General features: G+C 59.2%; 1 protein-coding gene across 1 annotated transcript in view; it reads left to right on the top strand.

Annotated features, from left to right (window-relative positions):
- Positions 1-23,009, top strand: part of OBSCN (obscurin, cytoskeletal calmodulin and titin-interacting RhoGEF) — a gene marked incomplete at both ends in the record, with an annotated part of 160,537 nt that overhangs the window by 82,830 nt on the left and 54,698 nt on the right. The window contains 20 exon segments of the mRNA XM_079773281.1: positions 1,041-1,313; positions 1,682-1,948; positions 2,855-3,121; positions 3,219-3,307; positions 8,610-8,784; positions 9,923-10,186; positions 10,725-10,988; positions 11,325-11,588; positions 12,129-12,392; positions 12,697-12,960; positions 13,501-13,764; positions 14,098-14,361; positions 15,028-15,291; positions 15,462-15,728; positions 15,834-16,106; positions 16,647-16,666; positions 16,670-16,848; positions 16,850-16,920; positions 17,206-17,402; positions 17,550-17,625. Coding sequence (XP_079629407.1) covers positions 1,041-1,313; positions 1,682-1,948; positions 2,855-3,121; positions 3,219-3,307; positions 8,610-8,784; positions 9,923-10,186; positions 10,725-10,988; positions 11,325-11,588; positions 12,129-12,392; positions 12,697-12,960; positions 13,501-13,764; positions 14,098-14,361; positions 15,028-15,291; positions 15,462-15,728; positions 15,834-16,106; positions 16,647-16,666; positions 16,670-16,848; positions 16,850-16,920; positions 17,206-17,402; positions 17,550-17,625 — 4,266 coding nt within the window.

Below are 23,009 nucleotides of genomic sequence, written 5' to 3'. Positions count from 1 at the left end.
TTATCACCGCATTTGTGTTTCTGGAGCTCCTCCTGTGTGCGTGTATTTGCACACAGATGTACCGCCTCTGTGCGTGGAGGTCTCCAGGTTTGAGGAACAGTTTGTACCTGGCAGGCAGGGTGAGGGTCATCATTGTCTCCATCTCACAGATAAAGAAACGGATGCTTTACGTGGGGTCAGAGGCTGGGCCAGGGTTGTTGGGCGTGTTGGCATCTGGGCAGGGTTGCATCCGACCTTCCGGATCCCAGGGCCAGCATCCAGGGTCTGTCCCTCCTTCCTTCTCTCCCTTCCTCCCTCTCACTCTTCTGAAAATCAGTGGAAAAAATACCTCAGGTATCCTCGTGTGAGGATTAAAAGCAAAAAACACTCTCACGAGCCCATCTGGTGGCCAAGGCCTTTTCTCTGAGTGTCGGTCTTCAAATCAAAATTATTTTTCTCTGACCAGTCACCTCTGGACGCACCAGCTGTGCTTTCTAGTGCCTTGTGCCCAGTGTCCATCCAGTGTCTTGTGTTCAGTGTCTAGTGCCTGGTGCCCTGGCAGCTGGTATCTGGCATCTGGTGCCCAGCATATGGCAGCTTCAAAACACCCGTGAATATGGAGAAATCTGTTGCACACCCATTTTCGTGTTTAACTTTTTCTAAGTGTCCTTGACCTAAGTTGGGAGAAAAACAAAAAATTTCCTAGCAATTCATGTTGTCAGACCTCCAGAGCATTGGATTTAAATTTCACATAGTCACATGTCTTTTTTCACACTCTGATGTCTTCTGTTAATACAAGATTTGGTTTCATTACGTGACTCTGGGGACACGTGCACTGGCAGGGACTAGCTGGGAAGCACAGCTGTGGAGGAGCCATCGTGGGTCACTCTTCACACTCCACAGCAGGACCGAGGGGGTCTGGGGCGTGTCCGTGGGCCTGGTCAGTTTAGCTCTGACTTCCTTGCTGTTTCTCAGTTTCATCATCCTGAACCTGTTACAGGTCTGAGAGAGCACCCCCGTTTCCCTCGGTGGGGTCCTGATGTGTCCACCCTGTCCCCCAGGTCAGAGAGTGCTCATCACGGAGGACCTGAGGGACACTGAGGTGCAGGAGGGCTCCTCAGTCACCTTCAGCTGCCGTGTCTCCCCTGGGGACTACGGGCCTGTCTACTGGTTCCTGGACAAAACACCTCTGCACCCCAATGAGCTCAATGAGATTGAGACCCAACCGGGTGGTTACCATGTGCTCACCCTGCGGGAGCTTGGGCTCAAGGACTCGGGCACTGTCTACTTCGAAGCGGGCGACCAGCGGTCCTCGGCCACCCTGCGGGTCACAGGTGGGCTGCATGCCAGTGCTGTGGTGGGGCCCGTCCATGTGGCTCAGGATGCAGTGTGATCCTGGGGCTCACAGAGCAGGTGCTGTGGGCTGGGCCTTGGGTCCCAGGGTGGGCTGGGGAGGCTGGGTGTGGCTGTTTCCGGATGCATCATTGCACGTGGTATGCAGAGCTGATTCCATGGTCAGCGTGGCATAGGCCTGGCCATGCCCCTGGCGTGTGGGGAGCCATGCAGAGGCCGGCCGGTCTGTGTCCCCAGGCTGAGGTGGACAGATAGGTACTGACCTGGGGTGTCACCTGGGCTGCAGCGACACCTGGAGCTTCTCCTGCAGGAGCCCCCATGTGCCCTGTACTTCCCTCTCTGTCCCCAGAGAAGCCAAGTGTCTTCTCCCAGGAGCTCACGGATGCCATAATCATGGAAGAGGAGGATCTGACCCTGGTCTGTGAGACCACTGTCCCAGACAACCCTGTGCATTGGACCAAGGATGGGAAAACCCTGCGGGAGTCGGCCCGGTGCCAGCTGAGCCGTGAGGGCCGCCGAGCCCAGCTGGTCATCACTGGCACCACCCTGCAGGACGGCGGGCGCTACAAGTGTGAGGCTGCGGGTGCCTGGAGCAGCTCCATCGTCAGGATCCACGGTGAGCCCTCAGGCAGGAAGGACCAGGCAGCTTCCAGCCATGCTCTGTGCCCACGGCTCTCATCTTGTTCAGGGCAGGGGCGGCCCCAGACCTCACCCAGCTCCTTCCCTCTCTGTCTTTGCCCTCTCGGTGTCTGTGTGGCGGGGGGTAGGGACTATGTTTCATCTGGTTCTGTCTCTCCACAGCTCATCCCCCCTCACTGCTTCTCCCCGTCTCTGGGTCTGGGTCTCTGCTGCTGATAGAACCTTTCACCCTCTCTTGGTCTCCTGACTGCCAGTATCTTTTGTACTTTATTCCTGACTTTGTCTCGTATTCTGACATCTCTCCTCCCTCCTCTGGGCTTGGCTCATCTCCATCAGCCTGGGCTGTGTAACAAATACCACAGACATGGCAGCTCAAACACCAGTCATTTATCTCTCCCAGTCCTGGAGCCTGGACGTCTGGGATCCAGGTGTGGGCAGGGCTGGTCCCCTGGAGGCCTCTGTCCTTGCTGTGTGGATGGCCACCTCCTCCTGTGCCCTCCCTGGGCCGTCCCTCTGTGTCTGTGTCCTGATCTCTTCTTCTTATAATGACACCAGTCATACGGGATTAGAGCCCATTCTAGTGATCTCACTTCGCCTTCATCACATCTTTAAAGGCTCCGCTTCCCAATACAGAACCATCTGAGGTCCTGGGGTTGGGGCTCCAATGAGTGAAGGGGGACACAATGCAGCTCATGACACCCCACCCTTCTTTGTTCTTTTGTTTGGCTCCACCTCCTCCTGGAGGGTCACCGTCACTAGCCCCTGATGTAGAAGGGTGAGGTGGGCCTCCTGCACCCTGCTGGTCCCTGCAGCCCTCCTCAACTGTGGGGGAGCCCCAGGTGCCTGCAGGAGTGAGGACAAGCTGAGCCTGCGCCTTCCACAGCGCGGCCGGTGCACTTCCGGGAGGGCCTGAAGGACACGGAGGTGCTTGAGGGCGGTGCTGCCACCCTGCGCTGCAAGCTGTCATCGGTGGCTGCGCCCGTGGAGTGGCGCTGCGGAGATGAGGTCCTGCGGCCAGGGGGCAAGTACAGGATGCGGCAGGAGGGCCCCATGCTGGAGCTGGTGGTCCGGGACTTGCAGCCCGGCGACAGCGGGCAGTACGTCTGTTGCTTCGGGGACCAGACCACCTCAGCCACGCTCACCGTGAAGGGTACGAGTGCCCCTGCCCTGCCCGTGCAGCCCCGTCGGTATCCTTGGTCCCTTGTAGGAGGATGAGGATGAGCTTCTCTGTCTCTGACCCTCCACAGCCCTGCCTGCCGAGTTCATAGGAAGACTGAGAAGCAAGGAGGCCACGGAAGGGGCCGTGGTCACGCTGCGCTGCGAGCTGAGCAAGGAGGCCCCCGTGGAATGGAGGAAGGGGCTTGAGACCCTCAGAGCTGGGGACAGAGTCAGCCTGAGGCAGGACGGGGCCGTGTGTGAGCTGGAGATCCGTGGCCTCGTGGTGGCAGATGCCGGGGAGTACTCGTGCGTGTGCGGGCAGGAGAGGACGTCAGCCACACTGACCGTCAAGGGTAAAGACCGTGTGTGGCCAAGCAGAGCCGTGCTTTGGTGTCTGGTTACTCCCTTCAGGACATCTGCCTGCACTCATTCCATGTTCTCTGCTGTCTCAGTGTCATTTGCTTCCCATAATCCCACAGAATCCCTTCCACCTTCCGGGCTGTTGTGCAGACCACGAGAAACCAGCACCTAGGCCACTTCTCGCTGCTGTGTCACTGATGGTTTTGTTCTGTGTCCTGTCAGAGTCTGTGTCATGTCCTCTGTCCTTTTAGGTCCTGCTCCAAAGCTCTTCACAGAATCTAATGTTCTGTTTGGCCCTCCACAGCCCTGCCTGCCGAGTTCATAGGAAGACTGAGAAGCAAGGAGGCCACGGAAGGGGCCATGGTAACGCTGCGCTGCGAGCTGAGCAAGGCGGCCCCCGTGGAGTGGAGGAAGGGGCTGGAGACCCTCAGAGCGGGGGACAGAGTCAGCCTGCGGCAGGATGGGGCCGTGTGTGAGCTGGAGATCCGTGGCCTCGTGGTGGCCGATGCCGGGGAGTACTCGTGCGTGTGCGGGCAGGAGAGGACGTCGGCCACGCTGACCGTCAAGGGTAAAGACTCCATGTGGCCACATGGAGCAGTGGCTCTGTGTCTGAGGGCTTGGGCAGGTCCCTTGCTCTGTCCGTGTGTGTAGGTATTTCCACCTCTCTGTGTCTCCTGCTCTCCTGCAGCAGGAGTCTCAGCACCTAGCTGGGTGAGGCCTTCCCGGATACAGATCAGAAAACAAGGGTCACGTCTGGGGACGGAGGGGTGGGGGCAAGGGGAGAGTAGCCACACAACACCAATGGTGGGATACAGTCCTTTTGAGGAGGCCATGCCAGCAGGATTAGGAAGTAGATCTAAGTGTGGCCCTTGATGCAGAGGTGTCGGGAGTTATGATCGAAGGAGGGAGCCAAGCATATGTGACTGGCCATGAGAGAGCCATGTAGGTGATCTGGGTCCACTTTCTAGGACCTGGGTGCCATGGGAGGTAAGGCAGCTGTATAGGATGAGGAAGTGGTATGGGTGTGAAGAGTGAGGATGAGATGAGGTGGGTGTGGGAAGTGATGAGGTGAGGTGAGTGTGGGAGGGGAGGAGGAGGTGAGGGGGGTGTGGGAAGTGAGGAGGAGGTGAGTGGGTGTGGGAGGTGAGGTGGGTGTGAAGGGTGATGAGGAGGTGAGCTGGGAGTGGGAAGTGAGGAGGTGAGGTGGGTGTGGGAGAGGAGGAGAAGGTGAGTGGGTGTGGGAGGTGAGGTGGGTGTGAAGGGTGAGGAGGAGGTGAGGTGGGTGTGGGAGGTGAGGTGGGTGTGGAAGGTAAGGTGGGTGTGAAGGGTGAGGAGGAGGTGAGGTGGGAGTGGGAAGTGAGGAGGTGAGGTGGGTGTGGGAGAGGAGGAGAAGGTGAGTGGGTGTGGGAGGTGAGGTGGGTGTGGAAGGTAAGGTGGGTGTGAAGGGTGAGGAGGAGGTGAGCTGGGAGTGGGAAGTGAGGAGGTGAGGTGGGTGTGGGAGAGGAGGAGAAGGTGAGTGGGTGTGGGAGGTGAGGTGGGTGTGAAGGGTGAGGAGGAGGTGAGGTGGGTGTGAAGGGTGAGGAGGAGGTGAGGTGGGTGTGGGAGGTGAGGTGGGTGTGGGAGGTGAGGTGGGTGTGGAAGGTAAGGTGGGTGTGAAGGGTGAGGAGGAGGTGAGGTGGGTGTGGAAAGTGAGGAGGTGAACTGGGTGTGGGAGGGAAGGAGGAGATGAGTGGGTGTGGGAGGGGAGGAGGTGAGGTGGGTGTGAAGGGTGAGGAGGAGGTGAGGTGGGTATGGGAAGTGAGGAGGTGAGGTGGGTGTGGGAGGGGATGAGGAGGTGAGGTGGGTGTGGAAAGTGAGGAGGAGAGGTGTGTATGGGAAGTGAGGAGGGGAGGTGGGTGAGGGAGGTGAGTTGGAGGTGAGGTGGGTGTGGGAGGTGAGGTGGGTGTGGGAGGTAGGTGGGTATGGGAGGTGGGGTGAGTGTGAAGGGTGAGGAGGAGGTGAGGTGGGTGTGAAGGGTGTGGAAGAGGTGAGGTAGGTGTGGGAGGGGAGCTGGAGATGAGGTGGGTGTGGGAGGTGAGGAGGTGTGGGTGTGAAGGATGAGGAGGAGGTGAGGTGGGTGTGAAGGGTTTGGAGGAGGAGAGGTGGGTGTGGGAGGGGAGGTGGAAGTGAGGTGGGTGTAGGAGATGAGCTGGAGGTGAGATGGGTGTGGGAGGTGAGCTGGAGGTGAGGTGGGTGTGGGAGGGGAGGAGGAGGGGAGGTGGGTGTCAGAGGGGAGGAGGAGGTGAGGTGGGTGTGAAGGGTGAGGAGGAGGTGAGGTGGGTGTGAAGGGTGAGGAGGAGGTGAGGTGGGTGTGAAGGGTTTGGAGGAGGAGAGGTGGGTGTGGGAGGGGAGGTGGAAGTGAGGTGGGTGTGGGAGATGAGCTGGAGGTGAGGTGGGTGTGGGAGGGGAGGAGGAGGGGAGGTGGGTGTCAGAGGGGAGGAGGAGGGGAGGTGGGTGTGAAGGGTGAGGTGGAGATAAGGTGGGTGTCGGAGGGGAGGAGGCGGTGAGGTGGGTGTCGGAGGGGAGGAGGCGATGAGGTGGGTGTCGGAGGGGAGGAGGAGGTGAGGTGGGTGTGGGAGGTGAGCTGGAGGTGAGGTGGGTGTGGGAGGTGAGCTGGAGATGAGGTGGGTGTGGGAGGTGAGCTGGAGGTGAGGTGGGTGTGGGAGGTGAGCTGGAGATGAGGTGGGTGTGGGAGGTGAGCTGGAGGTGAGGTGGGTGTGGGAGGTGAGCTGGAGATGAGGTGGGTGTAGGAGGGGAGGAGGCGGTGAGGTGGGTGTCAGAGGGGAGGAGGAGGTGAGGTGGGTGTGGGAGGTGAGCTGGAGGTGAGGTGGGTGTGGGAGGTGAGCTGGAGGTGAGGTAGGTGTGGGAGGTGAGCTGGAGATGAGGTGGGTGTAGGAGGGGAGGAGGCGGTGAGGTGGGTGTCAGAGGGGAGGAGGAGGTGAGGTGGGTGTGAAGGGTGAGGAGGAGGTGAGGTGGGTGTGGGAGGGGAGGTGGAGGTGAGGTGGGTGTCAGAGGGGAGGAGGAAGTGAGGTGGGTGTGGGAGGGGATGAGGAGGTGAGGTGGGTGTGAAGGGTGAGGAGGAGGTGAGATGGGTGTCAGAGGGGATGAGGAGGTGAGGTGGGTGTGAAGGGTGTGGAGGAGGTGAAATGGGTGTGGGAGTGGAGGAGGAGGGGAGGTGTGAGATGGTGGAAGGACAGGGAGGGCTGAGTTGAAGAGCACAGCCCTAGCCAGGAAGGGGTGGTTGTGTCCATGCCGGAGTGGAGGGTCTGTGACTGGTTTCTGTGGCTGGTGGGCTAGTGGGCATTCTCTCTGGGTTGGGGTCTGTGTCTTGTGTTGTGGTGGGTCTGGTGGTTCTCCCCTGCAGCAGCAGGGGGCTCGCTGGGTGTGGGCAGGTGGTCTGGAGTGGACTGAGAGCCCAGGCTGAGGGTTGGGGTAGGGGCTCGCTCAGCTGGAGTTGGTGGGCTGGCCCATGGCTTAGGGGCCAACTGGGCCACATCCATTGTGTGGTGGGTGGTAGCCAGTTGTGTGGGGACCCCTGAAAGAAGACAGGTGGGTGTCCCCTCTCATCAGAGCAGCCCCTGTGAGGGGCGTCCTGCCTGTGTCCCTGGGGCCACACCTCCAGAAGGTGCCTGTGTTGCCAGTTTGGTATGTGTGGCCTGTTTCTTGTCTGCAAACTGCAGCATCCAATGGTCTATGTGTCCATCTGACCCTCCATAGTCCTGATCCCCCAATGCACAAAAGTCCTGGGTTCTGAGATGGCCATGGAGGTGCCACGTCCATGCTGCACATGTCTGTGAGTTGTGCAGTGTTCCCTCATGAAGTGGCGGAACAGGCCTGAGACCCTCAGCGATGGGGAATCAGGACCGGGCCTGGCCAGTGAGGTATGGCTGGCAGTCTGGTGACAGGTCAGGGGGTCCGGGTCTTCAGGGACCCGGGTCTTCAGGGGCCCTCCTGAGGTCCTGGCCCCTCCTGAAGGGCAAATAGATGGACAGAGACAGGATGGGACCACTCCTATGTCCTAGGAGGATCCAAGGAGCAACATCGATGAAGGAGCAGGGGCAGGGTGGGCCTCAGAAAGAGCAGAGGGAAGGGCACCTCTGCAGGTGTGAGGGCCGCCAGTCATGGGCCTCCAGACCCACTCACGAGACAAGGTAGACAGCGAAGAAGAGGATTCTGAAGGCCGGGCAGGGCCATCATGTGCACGATGTTCAGACCTTGGGGGAGAAGCCACCACCATGACTCGTCGGGCTGCATGGACAGAGCACAGCACCTCCAGCAGGGACGCACTGTGCCCTGTGCTAGTCAGACTTCCCAGGAGACCAAAGGGCATGGGCTCCGAGGGCTTCACTCAGCCAACAGCCAGAGCACAGGACCTGCGGTGACAAGCTACAGGTGGCTCCAGAGAGCTGCTTCTAGAAGAGTGGGGGTTCCCAAGACACCGGTACCAGGGTGACAAGCTCATGGACCTTCCTGGCCGGGGTGTTCCTTACCCTGATCTGTCCAGCTCTGGCCTCAGGAGCTACAGGAGGTGATGAGGAGTGAACGCGGATGCAAACTCGTGGGAGAGATTTAGGCAGCCCTTTCCATGTCTCCTTCTCCAGCCGTGGAGTGGGCCATGGCCTCGGTGTTATCTCAGCAACCTGGCATGTCGAGTGAGGGAAGGGGCCAGGGGTCTTGACTCTGACCTCAAATAAAGTCTGAGGCAGGACAAGTAACAGAAGATTCCAGATTACATCCTTCTGGTCACTGTCCCTGTCCATTGAAACTATGGCCATTTCCCTGTGTCTGTCCTGGTGAGAGGTCCCCACCGAGGTTCAGCTCCTCCTCATCACTGGCCTTCACCAGAATGGGCACCACTTCCCACCACTGTGTCCATGTGTTCATGAGTCCTCGTTTGTCAAGTGTGTTTCATTGTCAAGTGTCCATGTCTTGCCCAAACCCCCAAGTTCCCCAGACAGTCTGATGTTTTATGGGTCCTTCTGACCTCCATAGCCCTGCCTGCGAAGTTCACAAAGGGTCTGAGGAACGAGGAGGCCACAGAAGGGGCCACAGCCACACTTCTCTGCGAGCTGAGCAAGGAGGCACCCGTGCAGTGGAGGAAGGGGCTCGAGACCCTCAGAGCTGGGGACAGAGTCAGCCTGAGGCAGGACGGGGCTGTGTGTGAGCTGGAAATTTGTGGCCTGATGGTGGCAGATGCCGGGGAGTACTCATGCGTGTGCGGGAAGGAGAGCACGTCGGCCACGCTGACCGTCAGGGGTAAAGACGGTGTGTCGCCAAGCAGAGCCGTGCTTTGGTGTTCAGTTACCCGCTTCATGACATCTGCCTGAACTCATTCCATGTTCTCTGCTGTCTCAGTGTCGTTTGTTTCCCATAATCCCACAGAATCCCTTCCACCTCCCCGGCTGTTGTGCAAACCACGAGAAACCAGCACGTAGGCCACTCCTCATCCGTCGTGTCACCACTGGTTTTGTTCTGTTTTCTGTCAGAGTCTGTGTCACCTGGTCCATCCAGTTATGTCTGCCCCATATTTCCCCACAGAATCTGTTTCACTGTCTTTCCAGCCCTCCCGGCCCCGTCCACAGTTTCATACAAACCTGAGGCCTGAGGTGTCCATGAAAGGGGCACAGCCCTGCTGTTCACAGGCTGGTTGAGGGGTGCCACCATGCACAATGTGACTGGGCACACCCAGCACGTAGCTCGTGTCCACATGGGTCTTGTCTCCTCTGTGCTGTCCACGTCTAGTCTTATCCATGGCTCATATGTGTGATTGCGCCCATATCTTTCTGACTCCCAGCCCTGCCTGCCAAGTTCACAAAGGGTCTGAGGAAGGAAGAGGCCACAGAAGGGGCCGTGGTAACGCTGCGCTGTGAGCTGAACAAGGCGGCCACTGTGGAGTGGAGGAAGGGGCTCGAGACCCTCAGAGCTGGGGACAGAGTCAGCCTGAGGCAGGACGGGGCCGTGAGTGAGCTGGAGATCCGTGGCCTCGTGGTGGCAGATGCCGGGGAGTACTCGTGCGTGTGCGGGCAGGAGAGCACGTCGGCCACGCTGACCGTCAAGGGTAAAGTCTCCATATGGGACCAGTGGCTTGGTGTCTGCACATTTCTACTCTGTCAACACCTGCTCCCTTGTAGCATCCATGGGTTTATGTCTCCAACTGGGGTCCCCGAGCATCTCCCAGCTTCGTCTCTCCGTCCAGAGGTCCTGATGTCCATGTGTAGTCCTTTGTGTCTACTGTTCCTCTTGTTCTTTTTGCCTTTGTCACCATCTGTGCATTTGTTCTCAAGTGCATGCGACGGCCAATAGCAGTTTGTGTGATCCTTGTGAGTATCCTTGTCCTGGACACAGAGTCCCGCGGGCAGTCTGAAGTTCTCTGTGTCACTCTGACCCTCTCCAGCCGTGCCGGCGAAGTTCACAAAGAGCCTGAGGAATGAGGAGGCCACGGAAGGGGCCACAGCCATGCTGCTGTGTGAGCTGAGCAAGGCGGCCCCCGTGGAGTGGAGGAAGGGGCTGGAGACCCTCAGAGCTGGGGACAGAGTCAGCCTGAGGCAGGACGGGGCCGTGTGTAAGCTGGAAATTTGTGGCCTGATGGTGGCGGATACCGGGGAGTACTCATGCGTGTGCGGGAAGGAGAGCACGTCGGCCACACTGACTGTCAGGGGTAAAGACCGTGTGTGGCCAAGCAAAGTTCTTTTTTGTGTCTGGTCGCTTGTTTCATGACATCTGCCTGCACACATTCCATGTTCTCTGCTGTCTCAGTGTCGTTTGCTTCCCATAATCACACAGAATACCTTCCACCTCCCCGGCTGTTGTGCAAACCACGAGAAACCAGCACGTAGGCCACTCCTCATCCCTCGTGTCACCACTGGTTTTGCTCTGTTTCCTGTCAAAGTCTGTGTCACCTGGTCCATCCAGTCATGTCTGCCCCACATTTCCCCACAGAATCTGTTTCACTGTCTTTCCAGCCCTCCCGGCCCCGTCCACCAGTTTCATACAAACCTGAGGCCTGAGGCGTCCATGAAAGTGGCACAGCCCTGCTGTTCACAGGCTGGTTGAGGGGTGCCACCATGCACAATGTGACCGGGCACACCCAGCACGTAGCTCGTGTCCACATGGGTCTTGTCTCCTCTGTGCTGTCCACGTCTTGTCTTATCCATGGCTCATATGTGTGATTGCGCCCATATCTTTCTGACTCCCAGCCCTGCCCGCCAAGTTCACAAAGGGTCTGAGGAAGGAAGAGGCCACAGAAGGGGCCGCAGCCACACTGCGCTGCGAGCTGAGCAAGGCGGCCCCTGTGGAGTGGAGGAAGGGGCTCGAGACCCTCAGAGCTGGGGACAGAGTCAGCCTGAGGCAGGATGGGGCCGTGTGTGAGCTGGAGATCCGTGGCCTCGTGGTGGCAGATGCCGGGGAGTACTCGTGCGTGTGCGGGCAGGAGAGCACGTCGGCCACGCTGACCGTCAAGGGTAAAGTCTGCATATGGGACCAGTGGCTTGGTGTCTGCACATTTTTTCTCTGTCAACACCTGCTCCCTTGTAGCATCCATGGGTTTATGTCTCCAACTGGGGTCCCCGAGCATCTCCCAGCTTCGTCTCTCCGTCCAGAGGTCCTGATGTCCATGTGTAGTCCTTTGTGTCTACTGTTCCTCTTGTTCCTTTTGCCTTTGTCACCATCTGTGCATTTGTTCTCAAGTGCATGCGACGGCCAATAGCAGTTTGTGTGGTCCTTGTGAGTATCCTTGTCTTGGACACAGAGTCCTGCGGGCAGTCTGAAGTTCTCTGTGTCACTCTGACCCTCTCCAGCCGTGCCTGCGAAGTTCACAAAGAGCCTGAGGAATGAGGAGGCCACGGAAGGGGCCACAGCCATGCTGCTGTGTGAGCTGAGCAAGGCAGCCCCCGTGGAGTGGAAGAAGGGGCTGGAGACCCTCAGAGCTGGGAACAGAGTCAGCCTGAGGCAGGACGGGGCTGTGTGTGAGCTGGAAATTTGTGGCCTGATGGTGGCAGATGCCGGGGAGTACTCATGCGTGTGCGGGAAGGAGAGCACGTCGGCCACGCTGACCGTCAGGGGTAAAGACCGTGTGTCGCCAAGCAGAGCCGTGCTTTGGTGTTCAGTTACCCGCTTCATGACATCTGCCTGCACTCATTCCATGTTCTCTGCTGTCTCAGTGTCGTTTGTTTCCCATAATCCCACAGAATCCCTTCCACCTCCCCGGCTGTTGTGCAAACCACGAGAAACCAGCACGTAGGCCACTCCTCATCCGTCGTGTCACCACTGGTTTTGTTCTGTTTTCTGTCAGAGTCTGTGTCACCTGGTCCATCCAGTCATGTTTGCCCACATTTCCCCACAGAATCTGTTTCACTGTCTTTCCAGCCCTCCCGGCCCCGTCCACCAGTTTCATACAAACCTGAGGCCTGAGGTGTCCATGAAAGTGGCACAGCCCTGCTGTTCACAGGCTGGTTGAGGGGTGCCACCATGCACAATGTGTCCGGGCACACCCAGCACGTAGCTCGTGTCCACATGGGTTTTATGTCTCCTCTGTGCTGTCCACGTCTAGTCTTATCCATGGCTCATATGTATGATTGCGCCCATATCTTTCTGACTCCCAGCCCTGCCCGCCAAGTTCACAAAGGGTCTGAGGAAGGAAGAGGCCACAGAAGGGGCCGTGGTAACGCTGCGCTGCGAGCTGAGCAAGGCGGCCCCTGTGGAGTGGAGGAAGGGGCTCGAGACCCTCAGAGCTGGGGACAGAGTCAGCCTGAGGCAGGACGGGGCCGTGTGTGAGCTGGAGATTCGTGGCCTCGTGGTGGCAGATGCCGGGGAGTACTCATGCGTGTGCAGGCAGGAGAGCACATCGGCCATGCTGACCGTCAGGGGTAAAGACCGTGTGGACCAAAAGCTTGGTGTCTGCAGAGACCACCTTCTGCTCTGTAGGACTACGGGGCAGGGTTTCTCTTTGAGCATCTCCCCGCTGTGGCCAATTTCATGTCCTGATTTTTGTGTCCAGTCCTTTGTCTCCTCTGTTCTTCTCCTCCGTTTGCCTCTGTCACCATCTGTACATTCGTTCTCATTGACACCGTGGCCCTTTGCAGTTTGTATGGTCCTTGTGTGTGTCCTTGTCCTGGACACAGAGTCCCGCAGACAGTCTGAAGTTCTCTGTGACACTCTGACCCTCCGCAGCCCTGCCCGTGAAGTTCACAAAGAGTCTGAGGAAGGAAGAGGCCACGGAAGGGGCCACAGCCACACTGCGCTGCGAGCTGAGCAAGGCGGCCCCCGTGGAGTGGAGGAAGGGGCTGGAGACCCTCAGAGCTGGGGACAGAGTCAGCCTGAGGCAGGACGGGGCCGTGTGTGAGCTGGAGATCCGTGGCCTCGTGGTGGCAGATGCCGGGGAGTACTCGTGCGTGTGCGGGCAGGAGAGCACGTCGGCCACGCTGACCGTCAGGGGTAAAGACCGTGTGTCGCCAAGCAGAGCCGTGCTTTGGTGTTCAGTTACCCGCTTCATGACATCTGCCTGCACTCATTCCATGTTCTCTGCTGTCTCAGTGTCGTTTGCTTCCCATAATTCCACAGAATCCCTTCCACCTTCCGGGCTCTTGTGCAAACCACGAGAAACCAGCACGTAGGCCACTCCTCATCCCTCGTGTCACCACTGGTTTTCTGTTTCCTGTCAGAGTCTGTGTCACCTGGTCCATCCAGTCATGTCCTGCCCCACATTTCCCCCCAGAATCTGTTTCACTGTCTTTCCAGCCCTCCCAGCCCCGTCCACCAGTTTCATACAAAGCCTGAGGCCTGAGGTGTCCATGAAAGTGGCACAGCCCTGCTGTTCACAGGCTGGTTGCGGGGTGCCACCATGCACAATGTGACCGGGCACACCCAGCACGTAGCTTGTGTCCACATGGGTTTTATGTCTCCTCTGTGCTGTCCACGTCTTGTCTTATCCATTGCTCATATGTATGATTGTGCCCATATCTTTCTGACTCCCAGCCCTGCCCGCCAAGTTCACAAAGGGTCTGAGGAAGGAAGAGGCCACAGAAGGGGCCGTGGTAACGCTGCGCTGCGAGCTGAGCAAGGTGGCCCCTGTGGAGTGGAGGAAGGGGCTCGAGACCCTCAGAGCTGGGGACAGAGTCAGCCTGAGGCAGGACGGGGCCGTGTGTGAGCTGGAGATCCGTGGCCTCGTGGTGGCAGATGCCGGGGAGTACTCGTGCGTGTGCGGGCAGGAGAGCACGTCGGCCACGCTGACCGTCAAGGGTAAAGTCTGCATATGGGACCAGTGGCTTGGTGTCTGCACATTTCTTCTCTGTCAACACCTCCCTTGTAGCATCCATGGGTTTATGTCTCCAACTGGGGTCCCGGAGCATCTCCCAGCTTCATCTCTCCGTCCAGTGGTCCCGATGTCCATGTGTAGTCCTTTGTGTCTACTGTTCCTCTTGTTCCTTTTGCCTTTGTCACCATCTGTGCATTTGTTCTCAAGTGCATGTGACGGCCAATAGCAGTTTGTGTGGCCCTTGTGGGTGTCCTTATCCTGGACACAGAGTCCCGCGGGCAGTCTGAAGTTCTCTGTGTCACTCTGACCCTCCGCAGCCCTGCCTGCGAAGTTCACAACGATCCTGAGGAAGGAAGAGGCCACGGAAGGGGCCACAGCCACACTGCGCTGTGAGCTGAGCAAGGCGGCCCCCGTGGAGTGGAGGAAGGGGCTCGAGACCCTCAGAGCTGGGGACAGAGTCAGCCTGAGGCAGGACGGGGCCGTGTGTGAGCTGGAGATCCGGAAACTGGTTGTGGCAGATGCCGGGGAGTACTCGTGCGTGTGCGGGCAGGAGAGCACGTCGGCCACACTGACTGTCAAGGGTAAAGATTGTCTGTGGCCACGTAGACTCATTTGGATGCCATGGCCCTCTCCTTGTCTCTTGCATCCACACTGGGTACCAATGGGCACTCCCTCCTCCCTGCCTTGAACAATTTCCCTCTGTCTGCTGTCTGCTTGCCTATCATTATGTTGTCCAGTGTCCTGGTGTCCAGGTACTGATCTCCATCCAAATGACCTCACTTGGCCAATTCTCATGGTAATGACTGAATTCCAGCTTGTCTGTCTTCCTGTCCTAATCTGTTTATCTTTTCTCCCTTCTATCCTCTAGTCAGGATCTGAGGGATGGCCCTGTCTTAGGGGTCTGAGGGGACCCCCTGGCCCTGATTGCCTGATGGGACACAGCTCTGCCCATGGGCATCCTAGGTGAAAGCTGGCATGAGATTTGCCTGGTTAATCCAGAGCTCCTCCCGAAGCTCCCACCATGGATCCTCCTTTCCCTTGAAGTGGGCCCAGACCCATGATGCCCATTCCTACCCCAGTCTCCTGGGTCCTGTGGCAATGGGTCCATTGGGCAGCCAGACAGCTGGGGTGAAGCTGGGAGCCACACCTGTCCTAGGTTCTCAGCAGGGTTGACTGGTGTAGGGGGCCTGTCTCCTGACTGGGTCTCTAGACTGACCCTGTCTCCCCTCTGCCCACCCACCCCGCAGCCCCGCCGTCGGTATTCAGGAAGCCCTTGCAGAACCTGCAGGCTGAGGAAGGCACAGGGGCCAGCCTGCGATGTGAGCTGTCCGAGCCCAGGGCTGTGGTCTGGAGCAAGGGTGGCCTGGAGGTGCAGGCCGACGGGCGCCGGGAGCCGCGGCAGCAGGGCTGCCTGGTGGAGCTGGTGCTGCGGGACCTGCGCTGGGAAGATGCGGGCGAGTACACCTGCACCTGTGGCTCCCAGGCCACCAGCGCCACCGTCACCGTCACAGGTGGGCCCCAAGATTGGGCTCTGCCCTCTGCACAGGCCCTGCGTGCTTTGGGGGGCCCTCTGGGCTGCAGTCCCGTACTGGAGTCCAATCTAGGGGACCCTGGCTCGGGCAGGGCTGGTGGGCGGACCTGACCGGATATTCAGTTGACCTTACGTCCCCCCTCCCCACAGCTGCACCCGTGCGGTTCCTCCGGGAACTGCAGGCCCAGGAGGTGGATGAGGGTGGGACAGCACGACTGTGCTGTGAGCTGAGCCGGGCGGGCGCCAGTGTGGAGTGGCGCAAGGGCTTGCTGCAGCTCTTCCCCTGCGCCAAGTACCAGATGGTTCAGGAAGGCGTGACTGTGGAGCTGCTGGTGCACGATGCAGAGCAGGAGGACGCCGGACACTACACCTGTGACACAGGCCACGCACAGAGCACGGCCAGACTCTCAGTTCGCGGTGAGCTGCCCGCTGGCCCCTGCCTTCCCCGGGCCCCTCAGACCCTGTGGAGTGGTGGGTGGGGTGCCTTGCTCAGCACTTCTAAGTCCCCCTCTGGCCCCCCAGCCCCCAGGCCCATGTTCCAGACTGAGCTGCAGGACGCAGAGCAGGAGGTGGGCAGCCTGGCCCGGCTGTGCTGCCAGCTGAGTGAGGTGGAGCCTGGGGCCCCTGTGCAGTGGCTCAAGGAGGGTGTGGAGCTGCACACTGGCTCCAAGTACGAGATCCGTCACCAGGGGGCCACGTGTGAACTGCTGATCCACGGGCTCGAGGCCAAGGACTCGGGCCAGTATGCCTGCGTGGTGGGTGGCCAGAAAACCATGGCCTCTGTCAAGGTCAGAGGTGAGCCCTTCCCTAATGGTTGACCTGTGACCCCCTCTCTCCAGGTGCTGTTCCAAGGGTGGCCCTCGGACCCCTGGGGTTACAAGCTCTCTCTTCTCATTTCGGCATCACTCCCCTGTCGACAGTGGGAAAAGGGAGGCTGTGGCCCCTGGATGCTGCCCTGCCTCCTGCCCCTAGCCGGCAGGTAGGGCAGCCTGACACGGGCTGCCCTCTCTGAGCCCCTGCCTGTCTGTGTGTAGGTCTTGCCTTCCTGATGTCCCAGCCAGGGCAGGGCTGACCGCGGGGTGGGGATGGAAAGAGGCAGCTCCCCACTCTGCAGCCCCTTGCCTACTTCCTCTTAACAGAGATGCCTGAGCCCATCTTTGCCCCTAGGGGTCTCTGTTTGTAGCAAATCAGGTGATGAATGCTATGTGAGGCAGATAGAGGGGACAGAGCAAGCATGTGAGAGTATCCGGGAAGGCTTCCTGGAAGAGGGAGAGTTGGAGGTTCACCTGGGTGCTCAGGCCTGACTGGTTAAGGGTCCCATCACCCACACCCCAGAGCCTGAGGTAACCATTGTGTGAGGCCTGGTTGACATGGAGGTGCAGGCTGACAGGGAGGTGGAGTTCAGCTGTGAGGTGTCAAGTGCAAGGGCCACAGCTGCCCAGGGATGCCTCCATGGCCTGCCACTACAAAGCAGCAAGGTGGCAGAGGTGGCTGTGCAGGGCGACCGCACCCACATGCTGCAGCTGAAGGGTGTGACATGAAGTTGCAAGCACAGTCTCCTTCCACGTGGGCCTCCACAAGTCCTCAGCCCAGCTCGCTGTCCGTGGGAGTGGGTGAGGGTGGCTGCCCCTCTCAGCACACTCGGAGCCCAAATGTCCAGACCCTGTTGGGAGACAGAGGCAGACTGCAAGGGTCCCTGCTTTGGGGATTGGGAACTAGTCCCATGCATGGGTGGTTCTGAGGTGGCTCGAGATGCCAGGGTTGAGTGGTACCCTGTATGCTTATCTACAGAAATTGGGGTGGGGTGCTAGGGGCAGACTCCAGAACTGGGAGGCGCTCCTGACCGTGGAGCATCCCAGCTGCTGAGGCTGATGCCACACTTCCCTTGGTGCAGCCCCCCAGGTGACCATTCTGGAGCCCCTGCAGGATGTGCAGCTCAGTGAGGGCCAGGATGCCCATTTCCGATGCCGGCTGTCCAGGGCCTCTGGCCAGGAGGCTCGCTGGGCCTTGGGAGGAGTGCCCCTGCAGGCCAACGAAATGAATGACATCACAGTGGAGCAAGGCACACTCCACTCGCTCACTCTACACAAGGTGGGACCCTGGGACCTGCCTCCGTCCACATGCTCCCAGGAGTGTGGGAGGAGAAGGCTCCAACTCCCATTGGATTGGCCTGGGGAGTTGTCAGGAGACACGGCCTGAACAGGCTGCCAGGCTGAGACCCCATCTCCGCTCCCACAGGTGACCCTCGAGGATGTTGGAACCATCAGTTTCCAGGTGGGCTCATGTAGCTCAGAGGCCCAGCTGAAGGTCACAGGTGGGCAGCCCCCTCCCACACTTGGCAAGGTGATGTCTCCATGTCCCTCCCTAGTCAAAGAGCTGTTGGGGGTGGTGTGGTCAGAAACCCAGGTCTTCCAGCAGTTATCTTGCCTTGGGTGGCAGTTTTCCGGCCCCTGACTGCCAGAGCCATGAACTGGATAGCCCACTGAGGTGGGCTGGTGAAGATCAGCTTGGGAAATTCTGGTGTGCATGTGGGGTCCCTGTGTGGGGGTTAGCGCTGTCTGCAGGAGGGAGGTGGGGAGCCTGGCCATGGGGGCAGGGGGTTGAGCCCTAAGGTGGAAGCCCTCTGTATGGCTACTCCTATGGCACAGGTCATCTTAACACACATGTGCATACTTGACAGGCTCCCAGGCGATGGTGCAATAGCATACCTGTGACACGTGTACAGTTTTTGGGTATAGTGTAGTTGGCCTCAGGCATGCAAACAGGATTTCAAGAACCTTCACCTTAGATTATACCTTGTCTTCAGAGCTGGTTATTCTTGAGTGTCCCTCACTTGCTGTTCTACTCCTGGTTCTCACACCAGTCCCATCCATCTAACCAACTGTCTACCATCCAGTCCCATCCCTCATCACCCACCCACCCACCCACCATCCATCCATCCACCATACTTCATCATTCATCCATTCATCCATCCATCATCCATTCATCCAACACATAGCATCCATTCACCATCCACCATCTATCCGTCCATCCACCATCAATCCATCCACCATTGATCTATCTTCCACCTAGCCACCATACAATATCATTCATTATTGATCCATCCATTTACCATCCATCCACCATCCATCTACCATTTACCTATTCATTCATCCACCATCCATCCATCCACCCATCCATCCACCAACATCCATCCATCAATCAATTCATCTATTCAACCATTTGTCCATCCATTTATCAATCATCCACCTACCCAACCATTCATCTGTTCACCTATCCATTCATCCATTCACCATCTACCATCCATTGAACAAACACTCTAAGCCTCTACCTTTGTCTATGTCTCGGATCTTCAGAGGGGCCAGGTGCAGCTATGCCATCAGGGAGTCCCCAATCCACTGGGATAATTGGACATTAGAGACAAAGCATGTCCCGGGTCTTCAGGGGGTGAACAGATATGGCGAGTTCTTTGGCCTCTGATGCTGGGAAAGACTCTGTGGTCTCTGGGATTGGGAAAGGCCTCAAGTTGAATGGAGGGAGAGGGGCAGTGTCCCAGGTATCGTGATCTGGCTGGGCCAGAAAAGGCTTTGTGTGTTCGTCAGGGTGGTTGGTTGTGAGGGGGGACATGGAGCTGGGTTGGGACTTATGGGTCTTGCTGAGGGTTGTGCCTTGACCCCTGTCAGCCAAGTCCCAGCCTGTGCCAACTGACCTGTGTGCAGACACCTGGCCATGTCCTCGGGGGAGGGAAATGGCCTGGGGTGTCCTGATAGGTGTTACATGGACCAGCTTAGGAACAGTGCTGGAAGTGGGAATGGGGAGCTGGTGGGGCAGTCAGGGACTGTCAGATGTGCACTCTCAGAAGAGGGTTAGGGCAGGTGGAGGGCTGGGGCTGAAGTTTTGGTGGTGCATGCCAAGGAAGGGCTTGGGGAGATTTCTGAGGAAAGCCTAGCTGGGGCAGGTGTGGGGGCACAGATCAGGCAGCAGCCAGGTTGGGGAAGCCCCTGTGCTAGGGCCTGCTGTGTGCTGGGGCAGAAAGTAGTTGCCATGGGCATTAGGGCCCTGGAATTTTAGGGCTGGGGACCACAGGTGACATCTGGCCATGTGGCCTTCTGGGAATAGAAGAAGCATCTGCTTCCACACTTGCAGGGACGGAAGGCTTGCTACCTGAGGCAGACCCCACCCTCTCAGAGTGGCGGCCCCACAGCCTCTCCTCCCCACCACCCCGTAGCCATGCGGCTTGGGACTTGTCATTCTGATTGCTGAAGAGGCTGTGGATGCATGTATTCTGTGTATTTTTGTGAAAACAGGTGTATTCTGGAGAGGGTGTGAGTGCAGGGACACTGAGCCCACTCTCTGTGAGTGGTCTGAATGTATCATTCCGTGAGCAGGGTGGGATAGCTGGCCCAAGTTGATCTCTAAACCCCAGTGCCAGGGATCCCCCAAATTGTATACCCCCCACATAGTCCTGTGGGCCCAGGGCACCCCAGCCTGCCCTCCTATTGCCCTCTTGTGCAGAGGCAGCACCATGCCTGGTACGTGGCCTGCAGAATGTGGACGTCTTTGCGGGGGATGTGGCCACGTTCTCCTGTGAGGTGTCCTGTGCGGGTGGGCCCGAGGCCTGCTGGTGGCTGGATGGGACTCTGCTGCAGGACAGCCCCCAGAGTGCCATCTGCGTGCATGATGGGACGGTTCATTCCCTCACGCTGTCGGGCCTGGGGATTGCTGACTCAGGCACCATCACCTTCCGTGCAGGGCCCCTGGTCTCCACGGCCAAGTTGTTAGTCAAAGGTACCAGCCAATGGGAACCCGCCCGCACTAATGCTTCTGCCATCGCTGCTCCCGCAAGCTTCCTGCAGGCTCCGGGGCAGGGGGTTGGGGACTGGCATTGCTCCACACGTGCCATGTGTGGACACTCACACATGTGTGGAAGGCCAACTTCATGCCCACCTGCTCGTGGGACCGTGAGTGCTGGTGCCACCTGGTCGCCCCTCTGCGGCTGCACCTGTCTCAGGCGTATACCCAGAGGGCAGCCTTCCCACCTTGCCCCAGCCTGCCCTATCCCTGCTCGAGGCTGCTTACACCGCTGTGGTTTGGGTTGGGGGTCTTGTGCTCTTTTGGGACAGAGCTAGCCATTGGGGAGGGCAGTGGGCTGCCAGGGACCCCCTCAGTCCACTCCCAGTCGGGTGCTCCTGGGACGGCCGCTGGTGTGGTTTCACCTGGCGTGTTTGCAGATGGGGTTTCTCTGCACTGTTGAAGAGTAAATGGACATGCCCCCAGGTCCAAGGAGCAACCCATTTGTTGAGTAGGATTTTTCCAGGTGGAGATGGGATGGCGCCCTCTGGAGGGGTGAAGAGGCCCCTGAAAAAGGGGCAAGCTGGGCTGGGGGTGCTTGTGTGCCCAGCAGATGCTGAGGGCCCCTGAACTTTCAGGAGGAGGCGTTGTGTCCCTGCTGGTGCCCCCTGCTCCCCAGGCCCAGGGAGGAAAGGGCTCAGGAGGCCAGAGGGGCCAGGAGGGGACAAGTGGATGGAGGCCATCTGCCATGGGTGGGGTGTGTAGGGGCAAGGCTTGCATTATGTGGAGGGTCCTGGGCCACCGTGGCCAGTTCCTTTCCTGCCAAAGCCCCTCGCTTGCTTGCCGATGAACTGCTGCTGCTGACCGCAGAGGGCGGGTAGGCGGTGGTCACACGGCTCAGGCTTACACGTGCCCGGCGTGTTGGCCGACAGATCCCGCTGTGGAGGTGGTCAGTGCCATGCAAGACCTGGCGGTGGAGGAGGGTGGCCCGGCCGAGCTCCTCTGCCAGTACTCACGGCCAGTGCAGGCCACGTGGAAGATGGACGAGCAGGAGGTGCGCGCCGACGGGCGTCGCGTCATCATAGAGCAGGACTGGACCGTGGCCAGGCTGTCCTTCAGGCCAGCCTTGCCCTGCGACAGTGGCATCTATTCTTGTGAGGCTGCGGGCACCCGAGTGGTGGCTCTGCTGCAAGTGCAAGGTGAGGCCGCCCAGCAGGCAGCCCAGGCCTAGCAGGCTTCGGCATGGTTCCAGCCAAGACGCAATGGTGGAGCATCGGGCAGGGGCGGCCAGCAGTGCGTGGCCGTGCCAGTACTAGAAAGACGGGATCTGAGCAGTAGGTCCTGCTGAAGCTGGCTGGGCCCTGAGCCCACCCATCCAGACCCCACCCCTCCTCAAGCAGCCTGATGGCACAGGGTGGCTGGACAGACCCTGGGCAGAGACTACACCTAAAGAACCTGCATCCAAAACACTGGGGAGGTAGAGGCGGGCAAGGAAGCAGCCTCCGGGCGGGTGAGCAAGCAGGCCTGGGGCCGCAGGACCCTCCGCAGGGCTCTACGTGGGGCTGTGTCCCCACATCCTGGGCTCAGATCCCAGCTCTGTCTCTTCCCAGGCTGTCACTTGGAGGGCGCACCAAGCCCCATGTCCTTGAGAGGATATGCTGTTGGGGAACCAGGAGCAGGGGACAGTGGCCGCCCCCCTGTGTGGAAGGGGGCAATGTTTGGCTGAAGCCACTTGATCTTTGGGGAAATCTGAACTGTCCCTGGTGGGGAGTGAGCTGGAGAGTGGAGAGGGTTGTTGGGGCCATCCAAGCTGGATAGCAGGGGTGAGCAGGTGAGACCAGTCTCCCACTGGCCACGGGAGTTCACAACCCCTGGCCCTCCCCCCCCCCCACATTCCCTCACTAGTTCAACAACTAAGTTTTGTAAACATTTTTTGGGGGGCACCTGTGAGCACATCAGGGAACAGACAAAACTCCCTCCATTCACGGCAGCACCCCGACATCCTCATTGGAAATGTGATCGGAGCAGTGTGTCCCCGGCCTGGGGGGTGGGTCTGGGGCTCCTGGACATCGGGGTAGAGCCTTCAGCCACAGGCAGGGCCACAAGGAGAAGGGAGCAGTGTAAGGAAGGGGGACAGTAGGGCTCGGGGGCTTGCTGCTGCTTTAAAATCTGGGGGTTTATCAAACACAATGGTGACATCCTTGGGTAGGAAGTAAGGGTGAGCTCCAGCAGTGACCTCACCGGCCTCCCCCTGGCTCCCCACCCCTCCTGTCTCCGTCAGCTGGCCCTGATCATGCCATCCAGTGGAATGGAGTCAGGCGCCTAAGTCCCTGTCAGCTCTAATGTGGGGAGGAGCGGGGCTGGGCCAGGGGGGAGTCTGCTCTGTTGTGGGAAAGCAGTGGGAGCGGGATGTGGGTAGCCCAGCAGGTCCTCTGTTTTGAGACACCCTCCCCACTTCATTCCCTGGGCCCCTGTCCAGAGCAGACACCCCTGCCTATGGCATGGGCCTGGACGCTAACCGATCTGGGAGGGTGCATCCTGGCTGTGTGTGGCTTCCGTCTGGGGCACGTATCCAGACAGCAGTTGGGGCTGTGGGCTCGGACCTCCAGCTCAGTGACTGCAGTGGCTCCTTGCTGTCATGTGGGTCAAAGTCAGACCTTTCCAGCATCCAGGCCAGCCCTGGGTCACCGGGAGCTCCTTTCCTGCCTGCTCTCACCACCTGGCCCCTCGCATCCCTCACCCCACTGGCCTGACTCCCCGCTGTCCCCCATGCACCCCTCCTTCATTCCCACTGCAGTGTCCCCTCTTGTCACTCCTCTTGGCTGGATGCCTGTCCTGGAAACGGCGCTAGGAGGTGGCAAGCCTCACAGTCAGGCACTGAGTTCATGGCCTCCGTGGAAAACGCAC

The sequence above is a fragment of the Cnephaeus nilssonii genome (assembly GCF_951640355.1).
Source record: "Cnephaeus nilssonii genome assembly, chromosome: 5".
NCBI classification, from domain to species: Eukaryota; Metazoa; Chordata; class Mammalia; order Chiroptera; family Vespertilionidae; genus Cnephaeus; species Cnephaeus nilssonii.
The sequence above is the reverse complement of the archived record's forward strand: the minus strand, read 5'-3'. Positions and strand labels throughout refer to the sequence as shown.